Source organism: Gavia stellata, chromosome 6 (assembly GCF_030936135.1).
Source record: "Gavia stellata isolate bGavSte3 chromosome 6, bGavSte3.hap2, whole genome shotgun sequence".
NCBI classification, from domain to species: Eukaryota; Metazoa; Chordata; class Aves; order Gaviiformes; family Gaviidae; genus Gavia; species Gavia stellata.
The window spans coordinates 28,006,572-28,025,353 of NC_082599.1; the positions used below are offsets into that span (position 1 = coordinate 28,006,572).

Genomic DNA, 18,782 nt, shown 5'->3' on the forward strand with positions numbered 1-18,782 from the left:
AACATACGTGTATGTGCACGGTCAAATGTACAAATGCATAACCATACTTAGGCATAATGGCAAATGAATGTACTATGAACATTGGCATTAAATAGCGCATAATATCCAAAAAAACTATGGCAAATAAACATTCAGGTTACAAAGCCAAGCAACATTGGATATTTCAGAATGCAGGTTTCCTGGACATCCTTAATTAGCCCTTTTGAATATTTATAATGATACAGTTTTAATTACATGATAATGTGTAGGGTTTTTTTCCTTAACAGATCCTTGTTTCAGCCAGTCAATGGGGAGGCAGTTTTTTAACCCTTCTGGTTTTTATCTTCTTCAATTTGGTGCTCTGGCCTCAGATCTCATGTTAATGCACATGGTCCAAGTGTTACACTGAACATGAAAAACATTAATTCCTTTCCAAGCTTTTGTTTCTCTGGTGCTCCCATGACAGCATCTTAATATGCCCCAAATCCTGATGAACCTATCTCTGCAACACATCTGTGCAGGGTAAGAATAGTATTATCTTCACAGTATTATTGCCATCATGCAAAAGCATTGAAGCACAGGGAGACAAAGGGCAAAAATGTTGGAATGACAACTTTCAGCAAAAGCTGAGTGAGAGATGTGGGAGCTTTCGCATGCATAGCATTTCCCTAGCACTTTCCCCACTCCAAGCCCAGGCCCAGTTGACTTCAGCTCTCAGCACTTCTGCATTTCAGGCCCCAGGTGTCTCTTATTGAGCACCCAGAAAATGAGGCCAAGCACTCAAGAGGGAGGAAATTCCAAAATGATGTCATCATGCCTACACGTGGGGAGGGGAAAGGAGCTAATCCTGCCTAGGCAATCCAAATTCTGGCATTTGTTAACATTTTAGGATTTGGCTCATAACCATATTGTTCTTTTAGCTGAGTTTCTCTGTGCATGTGTATACATTTCTCTGTAAATAAATAAGGCCATCTGAACTGTGTCTAACCTGCTAAAAACTCTTGCACTGCCTTCCCAGTAAAACTAATTTATTGATGTGCGTGCCCTTGGAAAAAAGGCATGACGTGTTATAATATCCTTTCCTTATTTTTCCTGCTGCAAATAAATCTAGAGAAATCTAGGGAGACTTGATTTTGATTGTTCCCAGAAGAGGAACGAAGGGAAGTGAAGAAGATCTACCTTAATAGGTGCTGAAGTATCAGTACACCCCCCTGCTCCTGCTGTGCCTCAGCTATTCATTGCTTCTCAGCTTTAGAAGCAGGAACAGGCAATAGGCAGGCAAACAATTTGGCATCTGAAATCAGGGGGATCGAGGACTTCTAGGGGACAGGGATAAATTTGCTTCACTTCAGTCTGAAAACCCACTACTAAATCTCAAGTTCTACATTTGCTACATTGTCCCTATCCATTACCAAATTACAAGTGAGGCATTAAAAAGCATAGCATGCTGCCTTAAAAATCCCAAGATTTAAATATTGGTTAAATATTGGTTTATTTTTGATTCGCTTCCTACAAGTTTTCTTAAACCCTTCCCCTTCTGAAACTTCCCTGCACAAGCAGACAGGTTAGAAACAGGTTAAAAATGAAAGCTGAAATCCATATGTAAACAGCTGGCTCCAAGACCTGGTGCTCTAGGGAATGAAAACTTGTAATGCAAGACTCTCAGAACTCTTGTGGGAGTTGGCTTCATTAGGTTTCTACCATAAGCGTGTCTGTGTGCATATATCTGTACACCGTTGCGATCCTATCTGTGTGTGCATATGTACCTGAGGTTAGCAGAGTATTCACTCCCTGCTGTGCTGGTCACTCCTCTCTTCTCACACTTCTCATCTGTTCTTTGAAACTGGGAGTGCCTCTCTCTTTCATGCATCCCCATCTCCGCTAGTGCCGCAGACTGATGACAGAAGGACCTTTTTTTACCCCTCCTATGTGTGTACAGCAGGTGAGCTTTTCTCACTGTCTCTCTGCTGACTGCGTCAGATGTTATCTACCTTTCAGCCAGTGGACAGAGCAATGTGTTTACCCTGCCAAACTGAAATGCCCTGGCTTGCTCTCTAAAAGCTCTTCTCTATAGCCCTTCTATATAGGGTACCTAGGGAAACGTAATTGCCAAGTGAGGCATCGAAGGGAGGCATCGTGAATACCCTACCTTTACCCCACTCTGAATGGCTGTTCCCTCTCATGGTCTGAAAAATCACCAATAAAGGGGTGGTGTTAGTTAGTAGTGCTTTTAATTCTGGAAATGCCTCCCCATCCATGCTGGATTCCTCCTCCCTTCCCAGATGGGAGAGCACATGGTTATCCCTCCTCCCCGATGGCTGGGGAGCCAAGCTTTCCCTCTTCTCCTTGCTGCGATTGCTAGCAGTAGGGGGAGTGGCAGCAGATCTTATGCCAAGATTTCCTCTTTTTCCCAAGAGGGAAAAGCTTATCTGTCCATGCTGAGACACTTTCTTACAGTATGTGGCTAAGCCATGCTCTCCAGCCAGGTTGTCAGCTAGCAACATGCGCTCTGTGGGCTTCTGGGGGGAGAAGTCCTAGGGAAGGCAATGCTGTGGGAATAGTATGGTGCCTATTGCATTATTGAAAACAAAATACAGCTGCGTGTTACTGTTGGCTGAATGCAACCTGTCAGCACCAACATCTCCCCAGGAAGCAGCCAGCCTTCACAGGAGAAGGTGGCAGTAGCTGAGCAGTTGGAGAAGTGTGACAAGTTGCCCCCTGCCCAGTTCCAGGCCATGTTAACACAGGAGTGTTAGAGCGGGGAGTGTGCCTGGAGAAGCACCATGTCGCGAGGAATGTTGTGGTGACAGGCAGATTGCTCAGAAAGCCCAAAGGAACTGCAGTGGTTTTGCTGACGGCTGAATGCCCTGGGGCTGCGACAACACGCATTCTCTCGTGCTATGGACTGACCCCGGGCACCAGTGGTGCTTGCTATGCCTTGATGGTACAGCAACCTCCAGAATCACTCCAGAATAATTCCTCCACGGCCCACAGATTTGCTCATCCTAATTGTTAATTACCGTAACTCACTCTTTAGGACCAGATCTATTTTCAGCCTTCATAGTTCACTGAATCTAGAAGGCTGAGTGTCCCTATCCTCTCGTGAGTGTGAGTGGGGTAGGTGCCGGCCCTGGGCACTGGAGAATGAATCACGTTGCTGTAGCTGGGAACAAGTAATGAGGGTTAGGTAGGCTTTGAGCCATTTTGGTGTATCACTGTCTTTCCAGCTCTGCTTGTATTATGTTTTGGTCTGGATACTCAGAACCCTTGTAAATTCAGACAGGCATCAAGGAATTAATGGTTTGCCCTCCTGAATAAAATGAGAACATGTGAGTGTGGGGAGAGAGGGGAAGGGAGAAAGGCATTTGCATAGGTCAGGAGAGGTCATTAAAACATCTGGCAGTAGTAACTGACATGTGTCAAATTTTAGTGTTCATTAAATTCATATTAATGCAAGAATGGTTCTTAAGCTCCAAATGCCACTTTTGGTTGCTGTGTTCCCCCCGTTGATGGTGATGGCTTTTCAGAACTGTACCATGCTTGTTTGCTTGCTAGTGGCATCTGACCTGAGGTCAGATTTCTATTTAACCCCTTCCTGTAGGTCAAAAGACAAATTAATCTGGTGAGAATTGAAATGGAAATGAGGTGCCTGGATAGCAGGTGTCCCAACTGTGGAATAGCTGCCAGGCTGAAACATGTTTGCCTCTGTTCTTATGCCATCCAAGAAGTCATCTCTGAGGTCAGGGAGATATTCAGCTGACATCTGAGATGGGAAGTTGCCACAGGGAGCACAAGTGGCAGGTGCCCTGTGTTAGCAAATTATTTTGCAATCTGGGAGGAAATTTCTGAAAGTGTTAACTTTGAGTATAAATGTAGATGTTTCCATTTATTGTACACTTTGCTTTACCTGTGTTTACTACCAGTTTATAATCATAAAGAAAATACACTATTTCCCTCCCACTTAAAGAGGTGAATCTCACAAATCTTTTTCTTCCTTTTTTTTTTAGAAGATGAAGATGATGAAGAGATGGTGGAGCCAAAAGCACAGGATGACTTGGAGACAGAAAATCAAGACCAGAAGCAGGAAGTGAAAGAAGGTACTTTAAAAAATTAAAAGGATTTTGTTACAGCTTTAAAGGACTGAATCCTGCAAGTAGTTATTCTCATAGGTAGTTTCCATTATTGAGAACACTGTGAAATCGAAACAGTCACCAGTTTTATTGATTCAGAACCACATGAGTGGCATAAAAGCAGAAAATTGCATCCCAGCGACCCAGCTGGTAGGTCTGAGAAGCTTGTGAAAGGCACAAGACTTCAACTGTTTAGAAGAAGCAACATGTCCTCATAATTTGGGAACAAAGTAGAGATTCTTGGATTCCAGGACTGGTGCTTACTTGTCCTCTGGCTCAAATAGCCTGCTTACATGAAAGATTTAAAATGCGAATGCCAGGCATTCCAGTGGCTCCATAAAGTTGGTTGGTCTTCAGAGGTACTTAGAGCCCGTAACTGTCTGCCTGCTTGAGAGGGGCAAACTTAAACCTAGTGGTGGTCAGGAACCTTCCAGCAGAAAACCATTTCACGGGAAAATGTTGACTGTCAAAATCAAAATTTTTTTGTAGAAGCCTGTTCCCAGCGAACTTAAGGTCAAAGATGAAGCCAGGCAGGTCCAGTGCTTCTATCCAGGCAGGTCCAGTGCTTCTATCCATTTCTCTGGATTGAGACACTCTCCAGGATTACAAGAGACAAAAATTCAGGTTACTACTCCTTGCTGGTACAGACAAGAGACACGTGTCGAAGTGGTGCATGTCAGCACTGGACACGGTAGATATGCTGGGTATCTCTTGTTTGCTTCTCTTGGAACCAACCATTCTAGCTTTCATAATTAGAAGAGGGATGTGAAATTTGGTCTTCCTCATCTGGGAATTTATTAGAGTATTGGCTATTCTGGTGTATCGCTTTGTGCAGTCAATGCTCACCCCTGTGTGGAGTGGGGGAAAAGAGCTGAAATATCAGCAGCTTCAGTGTGAGTGGAAATGAGTTTCTTCTCCAGCATTTCTTAGCTCTGTATTGCCAGGACTGCTCACAACGCTGTTTACCCTCTTGAACAGTAACTTACTTCATCAGGTAGGGCCTGAGCCACTTCTTGCTATGGTGATCATTATCAGGATGATTCTGTGACCTTGGCTTTGTTTTTCACAAGGTAATCTCACTATGGGAAAAATATGGAGTCATTTTACAGAGAAGCCCATGAAATCGTTAACTGTGAATACAGCAGTGGATGCTCCTTTCTCATCCAGAGGAGCCTGGCATGATTTACATCAGTGTTTAAAAAACCTGAGTCTGTGTGTAGTGCCCACATTCGCTATCCTTACACACTGAAGTGAGTTGCAGTACCAGCCATGCTGTTTTGATTATAAATTCATCTTTCTTCCCTCTTAAGAGCATCATAGAAATCACCCATGCCATAAATCCTGCAGTGCCCATTGCTCATTAGGTCCTTGTAGAAACATGGAGGGGGGAACTCACTCCTCCCACTCCTCATCCTTCTGCTTCTCCCACTACCCCCAGCCACCGCTGCCGTGGGCAGAGGGGAGCAGCAGGAGCAGTGGTGACAGCAGGAACAGGAGTCACACAAGAGTCTGCAAAGGCAGAACTGAAGGCATGAGCAAGAAACATGGCATCATAGAAAAATCTACTTTTTCCTGAAAATTATCCTTCCTCCCAAAACTGTGGGGTCAACTCACATATGGGCTTTAGCAGTCACTGGACCTAACACAGTATCTCTTTTACTGATGACAACAGGAAGCCATAAAAAATGGTATCACTGCATTTACGCACTGTCCTGAGTTGCTGAATGTCCCTCTAGTATTCAGCTGATCCCACCCCCATTTATTTCCATGTAAAAGTAACACTAGCACTTGTACCTGGGCGCAAAGCACAAACTCCTGCATGAAAAGAAGAAGAAAAAAATCTAAATACATTCCTGAACTGATTTATTTCACTTTTTCATGGGCTTTCAAGTTAGCCTTTTATGTACTTTGCTGACTGAGCGCCACTGCCAACACCTTTTATTTCTTTGTTGTGTTTTAGTCTCGGGGTAGTGCTCCCCTTCTCTGCCTAGCAGACCCCTCCGGAATGGTAGAGCAACTGGGCTAGTTTAGCACTAGTCTCAGACACACAAACTGCAGGCTGTAAAAGCAAGGCACAGCTTGTTTTAGCAGAACCGGCTTTGTGAGGTGCTAACAGTTGACTGGGTTCAAGGAAGAAGAAAACATGCTCATTGCCTGATAGAAAGTGAACTTGACCTGCAGTATGTGTTGTGACAGATAAAATAGTGGTGTGCTGATGACTGGCATTAAATGCTGTGAATCAAATGAAGCAGTCATCCCCAAATTGACAGGGAATGGAGTCCCATTTTTAGCATTTGGTGTCGTTCTCTCCCTGTTGGCTTTAGCCCTTTCGCCAAGAAAATCCTGTTTTCCTCTCTGTTGTAATCACCCTTCTCATGTTCTGAGCAACATTCGGAGTTTGAAGCCACCGTTTGTGTTTCATGGAAGTGATTAAAACCATGTTACAAGTCAAACAGGAGTTTAGAAGAACATTTCCTGTCGGTGCTGCACTCTGTGTGCCTACTCAGAATTAATAGCTTTTCTGCAAATTAGCACATAATGGGTTAAAAGCATGTTTATGTTGGCATTAAGTACTCTGGCTTCTTTTTCTCTGCAAGGCAAGACAATATTTTGCAAACTTTTTAAAGAATCTCTAATAGATATTATAGTGGCGCCATTCACACTGCTATATAGTAGTTAAGGCTGTGTCAGCACTTCCATTATGAATCCTGTTTTTCAGGGATTTATAACCCAGCCGTAAAAATTTGCTCTGGGCTGAAATTTGGTTTCAGCTCAGGGAGCACATTTTTTAATAGATTAAAAAAAATCAGCATGGCCTTTTTTGAGTTATAGGAGTGTAAGAAAAAAAAACATGGGAGAAAGAAGTGTGGAGAGAGAAAGGCAGACATTTTTGTTCATGAATCTAACTCAAAAATAGGTCAGGATGAAAAATAAAGTTTGGATCCAGTCTGTTCAGTCTCCCTCTCCCCAAGCCAGCAGGACAGGAGTGCTCTATTTTTATAATGGTATTTTAAGAGGAAATTTGATATTTTTTTTTCTCTGTGGTTTATAGGTAGTCCAATTTAATTCTACAGACATTTATTGCATGCTTAATTTCCTCGTCTTCCCGCTGCACACCCGAGTTGCTCTGTGGGGTTCAGCGGGATTATTCAGCAGGCACACAATGCACCTGCAGTAGGGCAGCCTGCAGGCACAACTCCTCTTGAGGCACTTCAATGCCATGGAGGTGCTAAGGGCAGAGGAGCAGCTCGAGCCCCCCTGAGTGTTTCTGGAGTGGGAGGTGAAGACCTGGCTTGTTGATCGTTTGAAGTATATGAATCCTTGGGACCCCCTTGTGTTTCTTCCACGGGGCTGCCTGTTGTCACCCATGTCTCAGCTGCATGGTGTCCCCACCATCCTTGGAAGAGCCCAGTGTGGGATACCTGCTGGTGAACTGGGCTGGGCTCTGCTTGTTCCCAGCCTCTCCTGACCACGTAAACAACAGACTGGTCCCAAACTGTGGCATCAAGTGGGTTGAGGCTTTCCACCGCCAGAGAGCTCTGGAGCTCCACCTAAGGTGCCTCTTTGTGTCAGTAGAAACCACATGAGCAGCAGGATGGGCTGCGTCTTGAAAGGGGGCCTCAACCTGCATTTATCTGAAGCCGGGGATATATCCACAGAAACCTGCACGGAAGGCTGTGATGGGGGAGGCTGGGATCTGCAGCTTCAAAGACCTGCTGTGCCCCCCTCTCACCCTGGCCCTGTGCATGGGGCTCGGGTGTCCACATAGCAGGCTGAGGTGGGGGAGATGGTTTAGCTCTCGACAGCTCAGGCATCAGTATCGGAGAAGCAGGACAAGGTTGCCGGTTTTGCCCCTGTGACCTCTTTGAGGTTTGTGATAGCCTGTAACACCATAGTTTCACTGCCGCCGACACCACAGCGAGCTCGGGTGCGCTGACCCATGCCGATAGCCCGCCTCAGGCGTGCTCAGGGACAGTGCTCAGCACAGCCCCTGGAGAAGCAGGATCAATGGGAACAGCCCTGCCTGGCACAGTTTTGAATTTAAGGCTCTGGACTCTGCGCTACTTCCAGAACTGAAAAATCCCGACATGCACCTTGAAATCTCCCTTTACATGTTCAGCAATTGTGCCATGCAGGGACTTGCATTTTAAACCCAACACAACCAGGATATGGCACATATCAAGCCTGACATGAAAGTGAGAAGCATAAGAAAAACAAGAGGATTGCAGGCTATCGGCAGACAAGGTCTAAAGGCTGCTGAGAGCCCCTTAGCACCTTGCCGTTCTCACGCTGCACATTTCTACCATCCTTGGTCATCAGCACATCTAAAGTCTACATGGCTTTAAATACATGCTGAAAGAAATAATACAGCTCTTAAAAGGGTTTTACTAATCTCCTTCTGTCTCTCGTTATATCTCTGGGCTCATAACAAGGCTGCTTCCTGCTTTACTGTTTTTATTAGTTCGCCCTTTCTTTCATTCACTTACTCTTTCTGTTCTTTTTTTCTTTTCTGCCTTTAAGGGACTTCATTTCTTTCGTCAGGTTTTTACAGCTGCTTAGGTTTCAGGAGAATATTTTTTATATTCTATTATACTTATTTAAGTGCGAGTCTTTTTTCTGTTTTGTTTTGGGCTTTTTTAAATAGCTTTTTGGCTCCCTTGGGAGAAGACTCGAATCCTGGTATTTAAATATTTGTGAATATGATCCTGCACTGTTATCACAACTATTTATATTATATTTACTACAAACCTGCTTCTGCCAGATAAGAACAAGTCTGCAGTATTTTTTATCTTCGTTCCTAAAGATCCAAGGAAATGTTTTCATACAATTTTTTTTTCTGTTTTGTCCAAGGAAATTTGTGGACGAAGGACCTGATGTGAAATAGGTATTTCTGAGCATCATGTTAAATCACATGTGAAATAAAAAAATGCTCTTATTTTTCGGAAATGAGTGTTGAATAAATCTGTTGTTTTCATGTCACGTTCAATTTTTGTTACATATTCTAGACCTTTTTGCTCATGCACAAGTGTACAATGTCTTTCATTACCAATGCACCTTGCATTTTCTTTCCCTGCAGTGTCCTCTGTGCATATATAACTGCACAGTATTTTAATTTTAAATGTAAATTCCATTTTGTTTTGTACAGTATTAGACATTAACATGAGTACAGGGCTTCTTTGATACATGTTGTTGACCTCATAACCACAGAGCCACCCAGACAGCACTCTGCTTGCGGGTACATGATCCCATCGACGCTTCAGTGGGTCCGTGGATAGACGGGATGCCCAGTGGCCCTGTTTTAGCTGGAACTTGGTGGCTGCAACATGGGTCCTCCTGCTGTGAGATGTGTGGGGCTGCAGATGGGTTCAGGTCCTCTGAGTGGGAAGCAGAGCACTGGCACAATAGTTCATTATGAAGCTGCGGTTTAGAAACAAGAGCAAAGTATGGGTCTTCCTTTGCAGGAGCTTTCATTGCACTCCAGGCAATAAGCACGTAACTTTTAGCACTGGTAAGCGAAGTATCGCACAAGCTTTGTTACACATGGAAGGTTTGATGTGGTTTGTTTGGTTTTTATGCCGGGGAGAGCAGATACTTGAAGGCAAATGCTGTATTCCTACGGGGAATTTCTGAAGATATTGTCATATCACATAGGTCTCTGTGACAAAACAAAACAAAAAATACTTTGATCAGCTACTTATGTTTCTCAGAGTTTTCCTTGAAGAGAGCCTGTGTCTCTTGAAAGCTGAGATCAAAGTAACTGTAAGCTCCCAGATAGGAAGAAAAATTGCAGAAAATTACATAGATTCTTTTTATTTTATTCAAGGTAATGGACAGACAGGGAGAAGGAACAAGGGGGAAATGGAAGTGGCTTTGAAAGATAAATAGTTAGAAAATCTTCATATTTGAAAGAACAAGCCTGTCTGTTTTGGTTTTTTTCCTTATACTTCATGTATTTGCAGTAGTTACAGCAATGTTTTACACTGGAAAAAGTAATGATGTTAACATTCTTGTAAGAAGAGATTGCCTCAAATAAAACTTCAGAGGCAGCCGAATGAAAGGAGAAAATAAGGTTAAAATATGAAGCTTAGTATCGCCAGGGGGCATCTGGTGTGTCAGTCAGATGAATGAGGTAAGCTGATTTATGCCCTACAAACTTTAGCCAAGGTGTTTCTGATGCCGAAGAGGGTTTAATAGTCTGCTGGCCTCCCGCAGATCACTGCTAACTGCAAGGGAGATTTTGCTGAGGTAGAACTGCAATCATGTGTGTCGCCATTGCTTGTGAACACTCCACAGCTCCCAAGCTGTTTATTTTTTGTGTTTTCCCTTTCTATTGATTTTTGGTTGTATTTTCTTTGCCAGTTATATTCGGCAAATGGCCGAGTAATAAATTTATATTTCCAAGCTGTAGAGAGGATTTGATTTAGCAAATAATTTTTACCATTTGGAGCAGCTTAAAATGAGTTTTCCAGTTGCCTTTGCAGTTATTTTTTGCCCTTTTATGCCATTTTGCTGCATTGTCATGCTTGTTGTCTTTGATTCTCGGAAAGCGATGCTTTAGTGGTGACAGTGGGATATTGCCTCATTACAGGCTTCCTTGCCAGATGGGTTCTCTTAGTGCCAATTACTATTTAGTAGTGGATGCTGCAATAGGTCAACCTGTAGTTTTTGCTAGTCATTCTTTTTTTCACATGCATTGCTTCTGTCTAAAGCACTTAGAGGCAAATTGTGCTCCTGCCTTGGTAATTGTTGCTCTGCTACTCAGGGGGACCATGCAGGGGGATGTAGATATTCTCTGGATGTGTGGAGCTCCACAGGGACCACCAACCTGGTGGTAGAAGGCATAGGGCCAAGGCCATAGGAGATCATCAAAGGCTAAAGTTTCTAACTTCTTAGCTGCTTTGTCTCCTGAGGGCCAAATTGCTCCTTCACCTTTTGCATTTTTCCTGCCCTCTATATTTAGCCCAGGTGTAGTGCAGAGATTTTGTCTTTCAGAGCTAATGCTTTGACCAGTTGAGGCAAACCTAAGCATGGTGGTAACAGCCTCTCCCAACTACAGGCAGTGCTCTGAAAGAAGTACACTGAAAATTGGGGGAGCTGAGTACTGCAGTAATGCTGACCATGTCACTACTGCTGCCTGCTGTTGCGCCTTTCAATCCATCCTTGCCCCTGGGGCTGGTGGTGGCATCATACTTGGGCACCGGAGCTCATGAATCTACTGTGAACCACGGGAAAATCAGATGGCGAGCAAGGGCTATCATCTCCCTGATAGCTGAAAGTAGCTGTGTGGCATGGCACAGCGACCGGAAAATAATTTCGAACTGCAACTTTAAACTGTGTCCCTCGTTGTTTAATTAAACATTAAGATACGTATGACAGGGCTGGGAGTTAAACTTTGTTGTATACTGGGTGTTCTCTGAGGCATCATGCTGAATTATCTTTTTTGGCTGCTGGTGTTTTAACCCACTATGGCCTAGGGAGACTGCAAGGTCATTTTCACAAGTAAACACCTCAAATCTGTAGTGTAAAGCCAATGCAGGAGACCTTTGATTGACAGTTAAACTCTAAGTACGAGTCTCTGTAATTTTGCAAAAAATCTGTTTATGATATGTTGTTTGTGTACCTAATTATAAATTTGGAACAAAATTCTCTGTTAGCATAATTCCAGTGATGTCAACAGAGGTTTTCAAGCTGGGAATTTAAGCTAGTTTCAAGGTTGGTTTGGTGTAAATGTGAAGGTACTAACGGCATTTTGTGACATACAAGTAATTCTGAAATATAACTAAAATGATGGTTTAAAAGCACATGTGGGCAAAGCAATAATTGATATACGACATTGCCACAATACCAATATGTCCCTGCTAGTGTAATTGAGAACACAATTTTGCAACATAGCAACAGCAGCATTCCAATTTCCTTTCCCTCTGATGCTCACATTTGAGTTGGAGTTTACTAACAGGTCATTAAACTGATGGAGACATAGCATTGGTGCATCCTGCGAAGATAGTGGGGGTTTTTCAAATGAAGGGCCATACTGGAAATATTGGTTTGGAAGTAAAGGTTTAGTGTCTCTGCATACGTGTAAAGAAGCACCTTCATCTTGCAGGGGCCGGGCTATCCTGACCAGTGCCGGCAGATGAGAGCTTCCCCAGCCCAGAGCCTGAGGCAGCTCCTACCCTCTCCCAGGGCAGCTTTGACCATGGCTTAGTGGCATTTCTTGCTCTGGCTCTTAGGATTCCTCTGCAAGGAATAAAACTGCCGTAAAGAAACTGGTGTTTTGTCAGTTGCTTTTGATTTTGCTGCCTCAGAGAATATCTTTGGTTATTCACTTCATTGCTTCACAAAAGCTCTCAAGCAGAGACAGAATTTATCAGTGACACCAAGGAGAAATGGGAAGAAGTGAAGGGAGAGATTATGTGAGCCCTTTTAACACAAAGAACTGTAGTATAAGTTAAGAAGATTATTTTATCTTTGGCTCTTCTGACAGGTCCCCTGTTATATAAGTGTTCTGCTTTTTTGAGTTAGGTATTGCCTAAACGTCAGTCACAGCCATTTCCTGAAATAGGAACACGGCGTTTATTTAATTTGTGGGGTTTAAGTATTTTCCATTTCAGAATAATAAATATATAAGATATAGGATCTCTTCTATGTAAATGCTACATCCTAGGAATATACAGGAGTATGTTTAGATATACTAAAAAATTCTTAGTCATGATTTTAAGAGTAAAGCTTTGGTTTTTCTTCTGACATTGCTACAACAAGCTTTCATGTCAAAAGAAACCCACTGAAGATGTTGATTCATTGGGAAAGGGGTAAAATGTCATACTCCTAACTACATCTTTTCATTTTCCAAGCTCCTCCTAGGGAACTGACAGAAGAAGAAAAACAGCAAGTTCTCCATTCAGAAGAATTCCTGATTTTTTTTGACCGGACAATACGTGTAATTGAGCGAGCTTTGGCTGAAGATTCAGACATCTTCTTCGACTACAGTGGCAGAGATGTAGAAGAGAAAGATGGGTCAGTTTGGTGTTTGTTTGCTTTTGTAAAGTAACCTTTATAAAAAAAATTCCAATGCTTGGAAGCCTTAATTTTAAAACTAAACTAAACATTTTTATCGTTAAGAAAAGTTTAAAACCTCTCTGTGAAGGCTTGGGTCACTTTGTTAGCCTAAATTATTTTGTAAAATAGCTTCACACTTTATTGCCCTGGGTTTTTTTCTTTGGCGTATTATGCAGGTGGTTTAATTTTTTGTTTCATTTTTGGAATGAAATTTCAAATGCTGTACAAAAACATTACTAATTGAAATAGACAAATGTGTGTGTACACATGTATAGGTAGATATGCATGTGTACATTCCAGTGTGCTTGTATTACGATATTTTTAAAAATTCAAATTGCTGTTGTTTATATTCTACTACTGCCTCCGGTCTGTGATGGATCCCACTGTGCTATGCATCGTGTGGATGAAAATTACGATCTGCCAAAGTGTTTGCAGTCTAAACGCGTAAGACGAGAGGTGACAGGTTCTGTATTCAGCAACTGATAGGGAAGTAGAAGCAGCAAAACTTGTTAGTACAAGAGGAAGTATTTAGATTTCAACAGCTGTGTATCCATTGAAGCCTCATGGCAAATCAGTAGCTGTGTTGCACTGAAGTTACGTACTGGAGGTTAGTCTAGAGCATCACCCCTGTGACCAGCTAAATGCATCAGTGTGGCAGCATTGGACCAGCACTGGGCTTCAGCCCATCCTAATGGTGCCAGAAGGCATCCGCTGTCTCCATCGCTGGGAGGAGGTGCTGTAACTTTAAGATTTCAGGAATCAAAAATAACAGAGATTTCGTTATAGCTTTGGAGGTGAAGATTCAGAAAAGGGGGAGCTGAATGCCAGGGCCAGGTTCAGTCCTGAGAGACAAAGGTGACAGAGGTGGCCCAGGATGACCCAGAAGGGTCAGGAAGGCAGTGGGAAATTAAGAAATGCGGTTTTGTGAAACAGATGTAAAATCTGTTCCTTGGTGCTAATTTGTTATCAGCAAGACAGTCAGAGAGACCAATTAAATCAAGGTGACAGACTTCCCCAGGCTGGGCAGAGATTTGAGAAGTAGTAGTCAGAAACTTTTGCATTACTTTTCACAGCATTTGAATGCTGACACTTCAAAAAGTGTCACTTTGTTTGAATTCACACAGAGATGTTCAAGCAGGAGCCAACCTTTCCTTTAACCGTCAGTTTTATGATGAGCACTGGTCAAAGCATCGTGTTGTCACCTGTATGGATTGGTCTCTTCAGGTAAGATGTGAATCTGGGGGGTAAGTTGCCATAACCCTTCCAACTTCTCTCTAAAAAAACACGGCCAGCCTCAGTTTGCTCTTCATTCTGCAGATGATGATGTTATTTTTTAGCTAACAGCAGGGCCCGGAATGAGCAAATGCATGTTCCTCCGTAAGGAAGAGAAGTGGGCAATAATGAAGCTGTCATTTTTTTGTATGTTACTTGGTCTTCAAAACCAGGATGTTGTATTAAAGCTATAGGTTAACAAACCTATTAAGATGAAGCAATCTTTACTTTGCCTCCCCCCTCCGCTCCTTCAGCAGATGGAAATTTTTTTAGGACAAAGGGTTTAAAATTAAACCAATTAAAAATGCATAATAATATATAAAATAAAAAATAAGAATAGTGAGGAATAAAAATTTATTTTTCTAATATACCAAAACTCAAAATGTGACAGTATCTGAACAACTTGAAAAGACTGAAAAGAGGTCTTTCGAAAAATGCTGGGTCCTCTCTTCAAGCGATGGACGAGGAGGCTGCAGCTGGCCAGGGGGCATGCTAAAGCAGTGTGCCTGGAATGTATCTAATTTCTGTGCACCGCAAAGCATTGTCATATTGCAAAATAAAACTGACAATAGAGCTGCTTAAGCTTCCCAAAACGAATACAGCCGCATCAGCAAAGCACAGAAACCACGTTAATCAGTTACTCGGTTGGAGAGCTGGGATTAGCACACACACACATCACCACAGGTCCTGTCGAATTAATTTGGTCCCAGTTTTGCTGCGGCCACCCTCATCCTCTCTGCTTCACCTCTTGTTAGCCTGTTCCTAGGTTCCAGCCTGGAGCAAAGCAGCTGGTTTCCCTGGGGAGGCAACCAAGGAGACTCTGCTCCAGGGTCCAGAATACGGATATAACAAAACTGCTCCAGGAGGACATAGGCTTGAAAAATGCAAACGCAAGCCAGTCTGCCTAGTTGGCCCCAAACCCAGCCTCAGGCATGCCCTGGTGTGTCCAGAGCCCTGATGCAGCCTGGTGTGGGTAGCAAAGATGCTATAGATGTAGTTCAGCCCAGTGCTAAGAACAAGCTTTGCTTAGCCTAATCTTAGAAGCAGCTGCTCTTTCTGCACCATGTTAGGTACTGCGTGGGGAGACGGCATGTACATAAATGGTGCGTGCGGGCTGGGGAGAGGCAGTGGATAAGGAGCACAGTGACTTTTGCATCCATCCTTCTCTCCTTCCCCTTGAAATGGTAGCAGGGCTGCTTCTATCCCTCCAGGTACTTCTCAGGTAAGGTGGCAGCTGACTGCATGGAGAACGTGGCAGGCAGCAGGTAGGAGAGGAGTTGGAGGGTCTCACCAAGCATTGCCGGTAGGCTGTGCAAGGTCTGACTGTCTGACCAGGTGTGGTGCACAACACCCAGCTGCAGAGAGGCTTCTTGTAGTATCCAGCTCACGCCCCTTGTGTGAAATGAAGGATTTATCCCTTTGCTTTCATACAAAATATCAGCTTAACAACAGGTATGCACTGGTGTGACGTGGGTGGCCTTTAAGCACATATGGATTTCCACAGAAACCAAATATAAGCCTGAGGAAACACTTATCTTAGGTTGTTCACTTGTTCAGGGGCTGGAAATTACATGGAATTCTTATCTGATATTTTCCTAACAGGCAGCTCTTACTGTATTCCCAGGGCAGCAAGAAAAAAAGCCGCCTCAGAAGAGCACTGCCAAATGTAATTGCTCAGCCCCTGGGGCTCCCAGGCATGTTCTGCTTCCCACCTCTTTGTTCCAGGGTGGCCCCTCCTGCCTTCCCCTCCGTTAACTCTTCATGCTCAGCTCCCTGGCACCCCAGTGGGGTCTTGTCCGTCCCAGCAGCTCCGGCATGCCAGGGTACTTCTGCGTGCCGCCCCACACTAGCTTGGGAAGAGGGACTTGCCTCCTCTCTTGCCTGCTTTGAGGTGTATCCTGTGGCAGGAGCTGGAGCTGGATGGAGGTGTTTCGCCTAAGCACTAGCTCTGCTTCTCACTCACGCTCCAGGACATGGCAGTGTCCAGTATGCCAAAGGATAACTTGAATAATCATGGGAACTGTGGAACACATTGCTCAATTTTCTGTGATAAAACTGTTGCTGCAAAACAGCCTGGAGGCAAATAGGAGCTTAATCAAACAAAGGACCTTGATGCATTGATTAAATAAGTTATTCTGTTCCCAGTCACATGTAAAATACAGTCCCAAACATGTGGGATCATTCATACCATTAAAGCTAACCCACTAGTCCCTTGATTCTTTTGCAGAGCAAAGGGAAAATGGCTTAGATGCTTCATCAAGGATCTAAGGGAAAGGCCCAACAGACTGAGTGTAAACATAGAGAGTGGGATCACCTTGTTCTGTCCGTGAGGAGGTAACTTAGCTCATCTAAAGCCAGGAAAACCACAGTCTCAGGGATACTGCTGTGTCTCTCTTGAATCTCAGGTGGCAGCCTTGAATGCTGTTTCCCACAGCACCATTTCCACGTTGTTTTTAGTTGCAGTCACTGGACAGCTGGGCACCTGGTGAGGACCGAAATTCTGTAAATGCAAGTAAATTGAATGAAGTGGCAAGTGTGCAATGCCAGCGTGGATTTAGGGTGCTGCACTTAGCTCTGTTTTTTTAAGAGTCAAAAAGCCTCATAATGGTGTTGCCCAGCTAGGTCTGACCCCAGTGTATGTGTAAACTTGAAACTGTATTTCCAGTCAGATGCATAAACTGTGATTGCAAAACCTACGTATAGACCAGCAAGATTTGAGTCAGTGTTTGTTTATGGCCAGACATGCTGCCAACCAGAACATGCTTGCTAAACTTTCCAGGAGCGTGAACCAACCCGAAAGAGCCTCTAAACTGGTGCTTCAGACCTGGTCACATGCCCTAGCTGGCTGCAGTCATGCCGGTGGAATGGCTTATCGCTTCTGCCTGCCAGGGTATCTGCCCCTTCATGACTGTGGGCTCAGCTGCTCACGCGAATGGCACCTAACCTGTTCAGCTAAAATGAAATGCCTTGGCAAGAGCCTACGGCACACGCTGTTTACTTGGACTTGGGCCAACATGGGATGAAAAGGTTCAAAGGAGAAGCTGAGCTTGCTGTTCAGAAGTGGTTGTAATCTCTGTCACAGGAGAGAGAGAGAAGAGGGGCGTGAGATGGATGAGAGCAGAGGAGGGCAGGCTGGCACAACTGTGTCCAGAGAGGTGGTGTCTCAGGTGTGGGATTAAACCATGCTCAGATCTCCTTCAGTTCTCGAGGAGGGAGAAGAGGTGATTGGTCTGCTGCATGCTCTAAATCCTATGCAAGTGATTTGAGTGCTAAATTGCCCTTACAAGCTGTGCCAGCAGCCAGGGTCTGCTGGGATATAGGTACAACCCAGTCAGAGCTGCCCCAAAATGGGAAAGAGGCATCTATGGTGGCCACGTGTCATTGCTGGTTCTCCCACACGTGAGTCCAGGCTCATTTGGAATGATGAGTTTGAATAGAAAAATCAGCTCCATGATGTATTATCCATGGAAGTGTACTCAAAGTGAGAAAGAACAGCTGCTGATGGCAAAAGTTATAGCTGTGCGCATTGTTTCTTCCAAATGGATTTTGAGAGCAGAGAGGTTCAAACCCCAATAATAATGATATAAAGGGTGGTGGGTTTTTTTATTTTTAAAATGCCTGGTGTGGACGAAATTCACAGCTCCCAATAGTACTATTGGCAGTTTCTTTGTCCCACTTCCTTTATATCTACCAGCTGCGCTGTTCCCGTATAAAGTGATGAATGGTTTGGCAGGAGTTTACCTGGGAAAGACAAAAAGTGACAATGATTTGCGGAGATCATTGAAAAATTTTGAGGGAAAGAATTCCTAGTTTACAAGAGGAGGGTGTGGGTCCTGCAGAGCTTGGGCTGCTGACTCGTTGGTCTGCAGAAGCCATGTGCTTTTCTCTGGACATGCTCTAAGGTGCACTGCCTTACTTTGACTATTTAGAGGGAAGGACAGAGGCTACCAGAGGTGCCTAGTGTCAAACGTGAGAGCGGAGAACTGGGTGCTATTGTATAGGCAGAAAGTAACTGATGTTTTGTGGGCAAATTGTTACTTCTTATGGTGTTTTGAAATGACACAAGGTCATCAACAGAATGTGAAACCTGATTTTTCATATATGATATTATGTGTGTGTGTATATATGTGTGTGTATATATATATAAACAGAGCAAATACATATGTGTGTTGCATATCTACTTCTATACATCAGTGGATAACGGGTGTACAAGAAAATATGGATCTGATTTTAGAGTGCTCATTGCAACAATTTTACTGAGTCAGTGGAATTTGAGGTCATCCTGTGCTTTACAAGATGACCTTAGCATCTTGCAAAATTGAGCTTCTGTGAAGAAAATGTTTA

At 43.7% G+C, this 18,782-nt stretch overlaps 1 protein-coding gene across 4 annotated transcripts in view; it reads left to right on the forward strand.

Annotated features, from left to right (window-relative positions):
* The window catches only part of DYNC1I1 (dynein cytoplasmic 1 intermediate chain 1), a 179,318-nt gene that overhangs the window by 86,662 nt on the left and 73,874 nt on the right, over nt 1–18,782 (forward strand). For all 4 annotated transcript variants that reach the window (XM_059818411.1, XM_059818412.1, XM_059818413.1 and 1 more), the window contains 3 exons: nt 3,987–4,076; nt 12,962–13,124; nt 14,291–14,390. In XM_059818411.1, the coding sequence (XP_059674394.1) occupies nt 3,987–4,076; nt 12,962–13,124; nt 14,291–14,390 (353 nt within the window). The remainder of the gene's footprint in view (nt 1–3,986; nt 4,077–12,961; nt 13,125–14,290; nt 14,391–18,782) is intronic.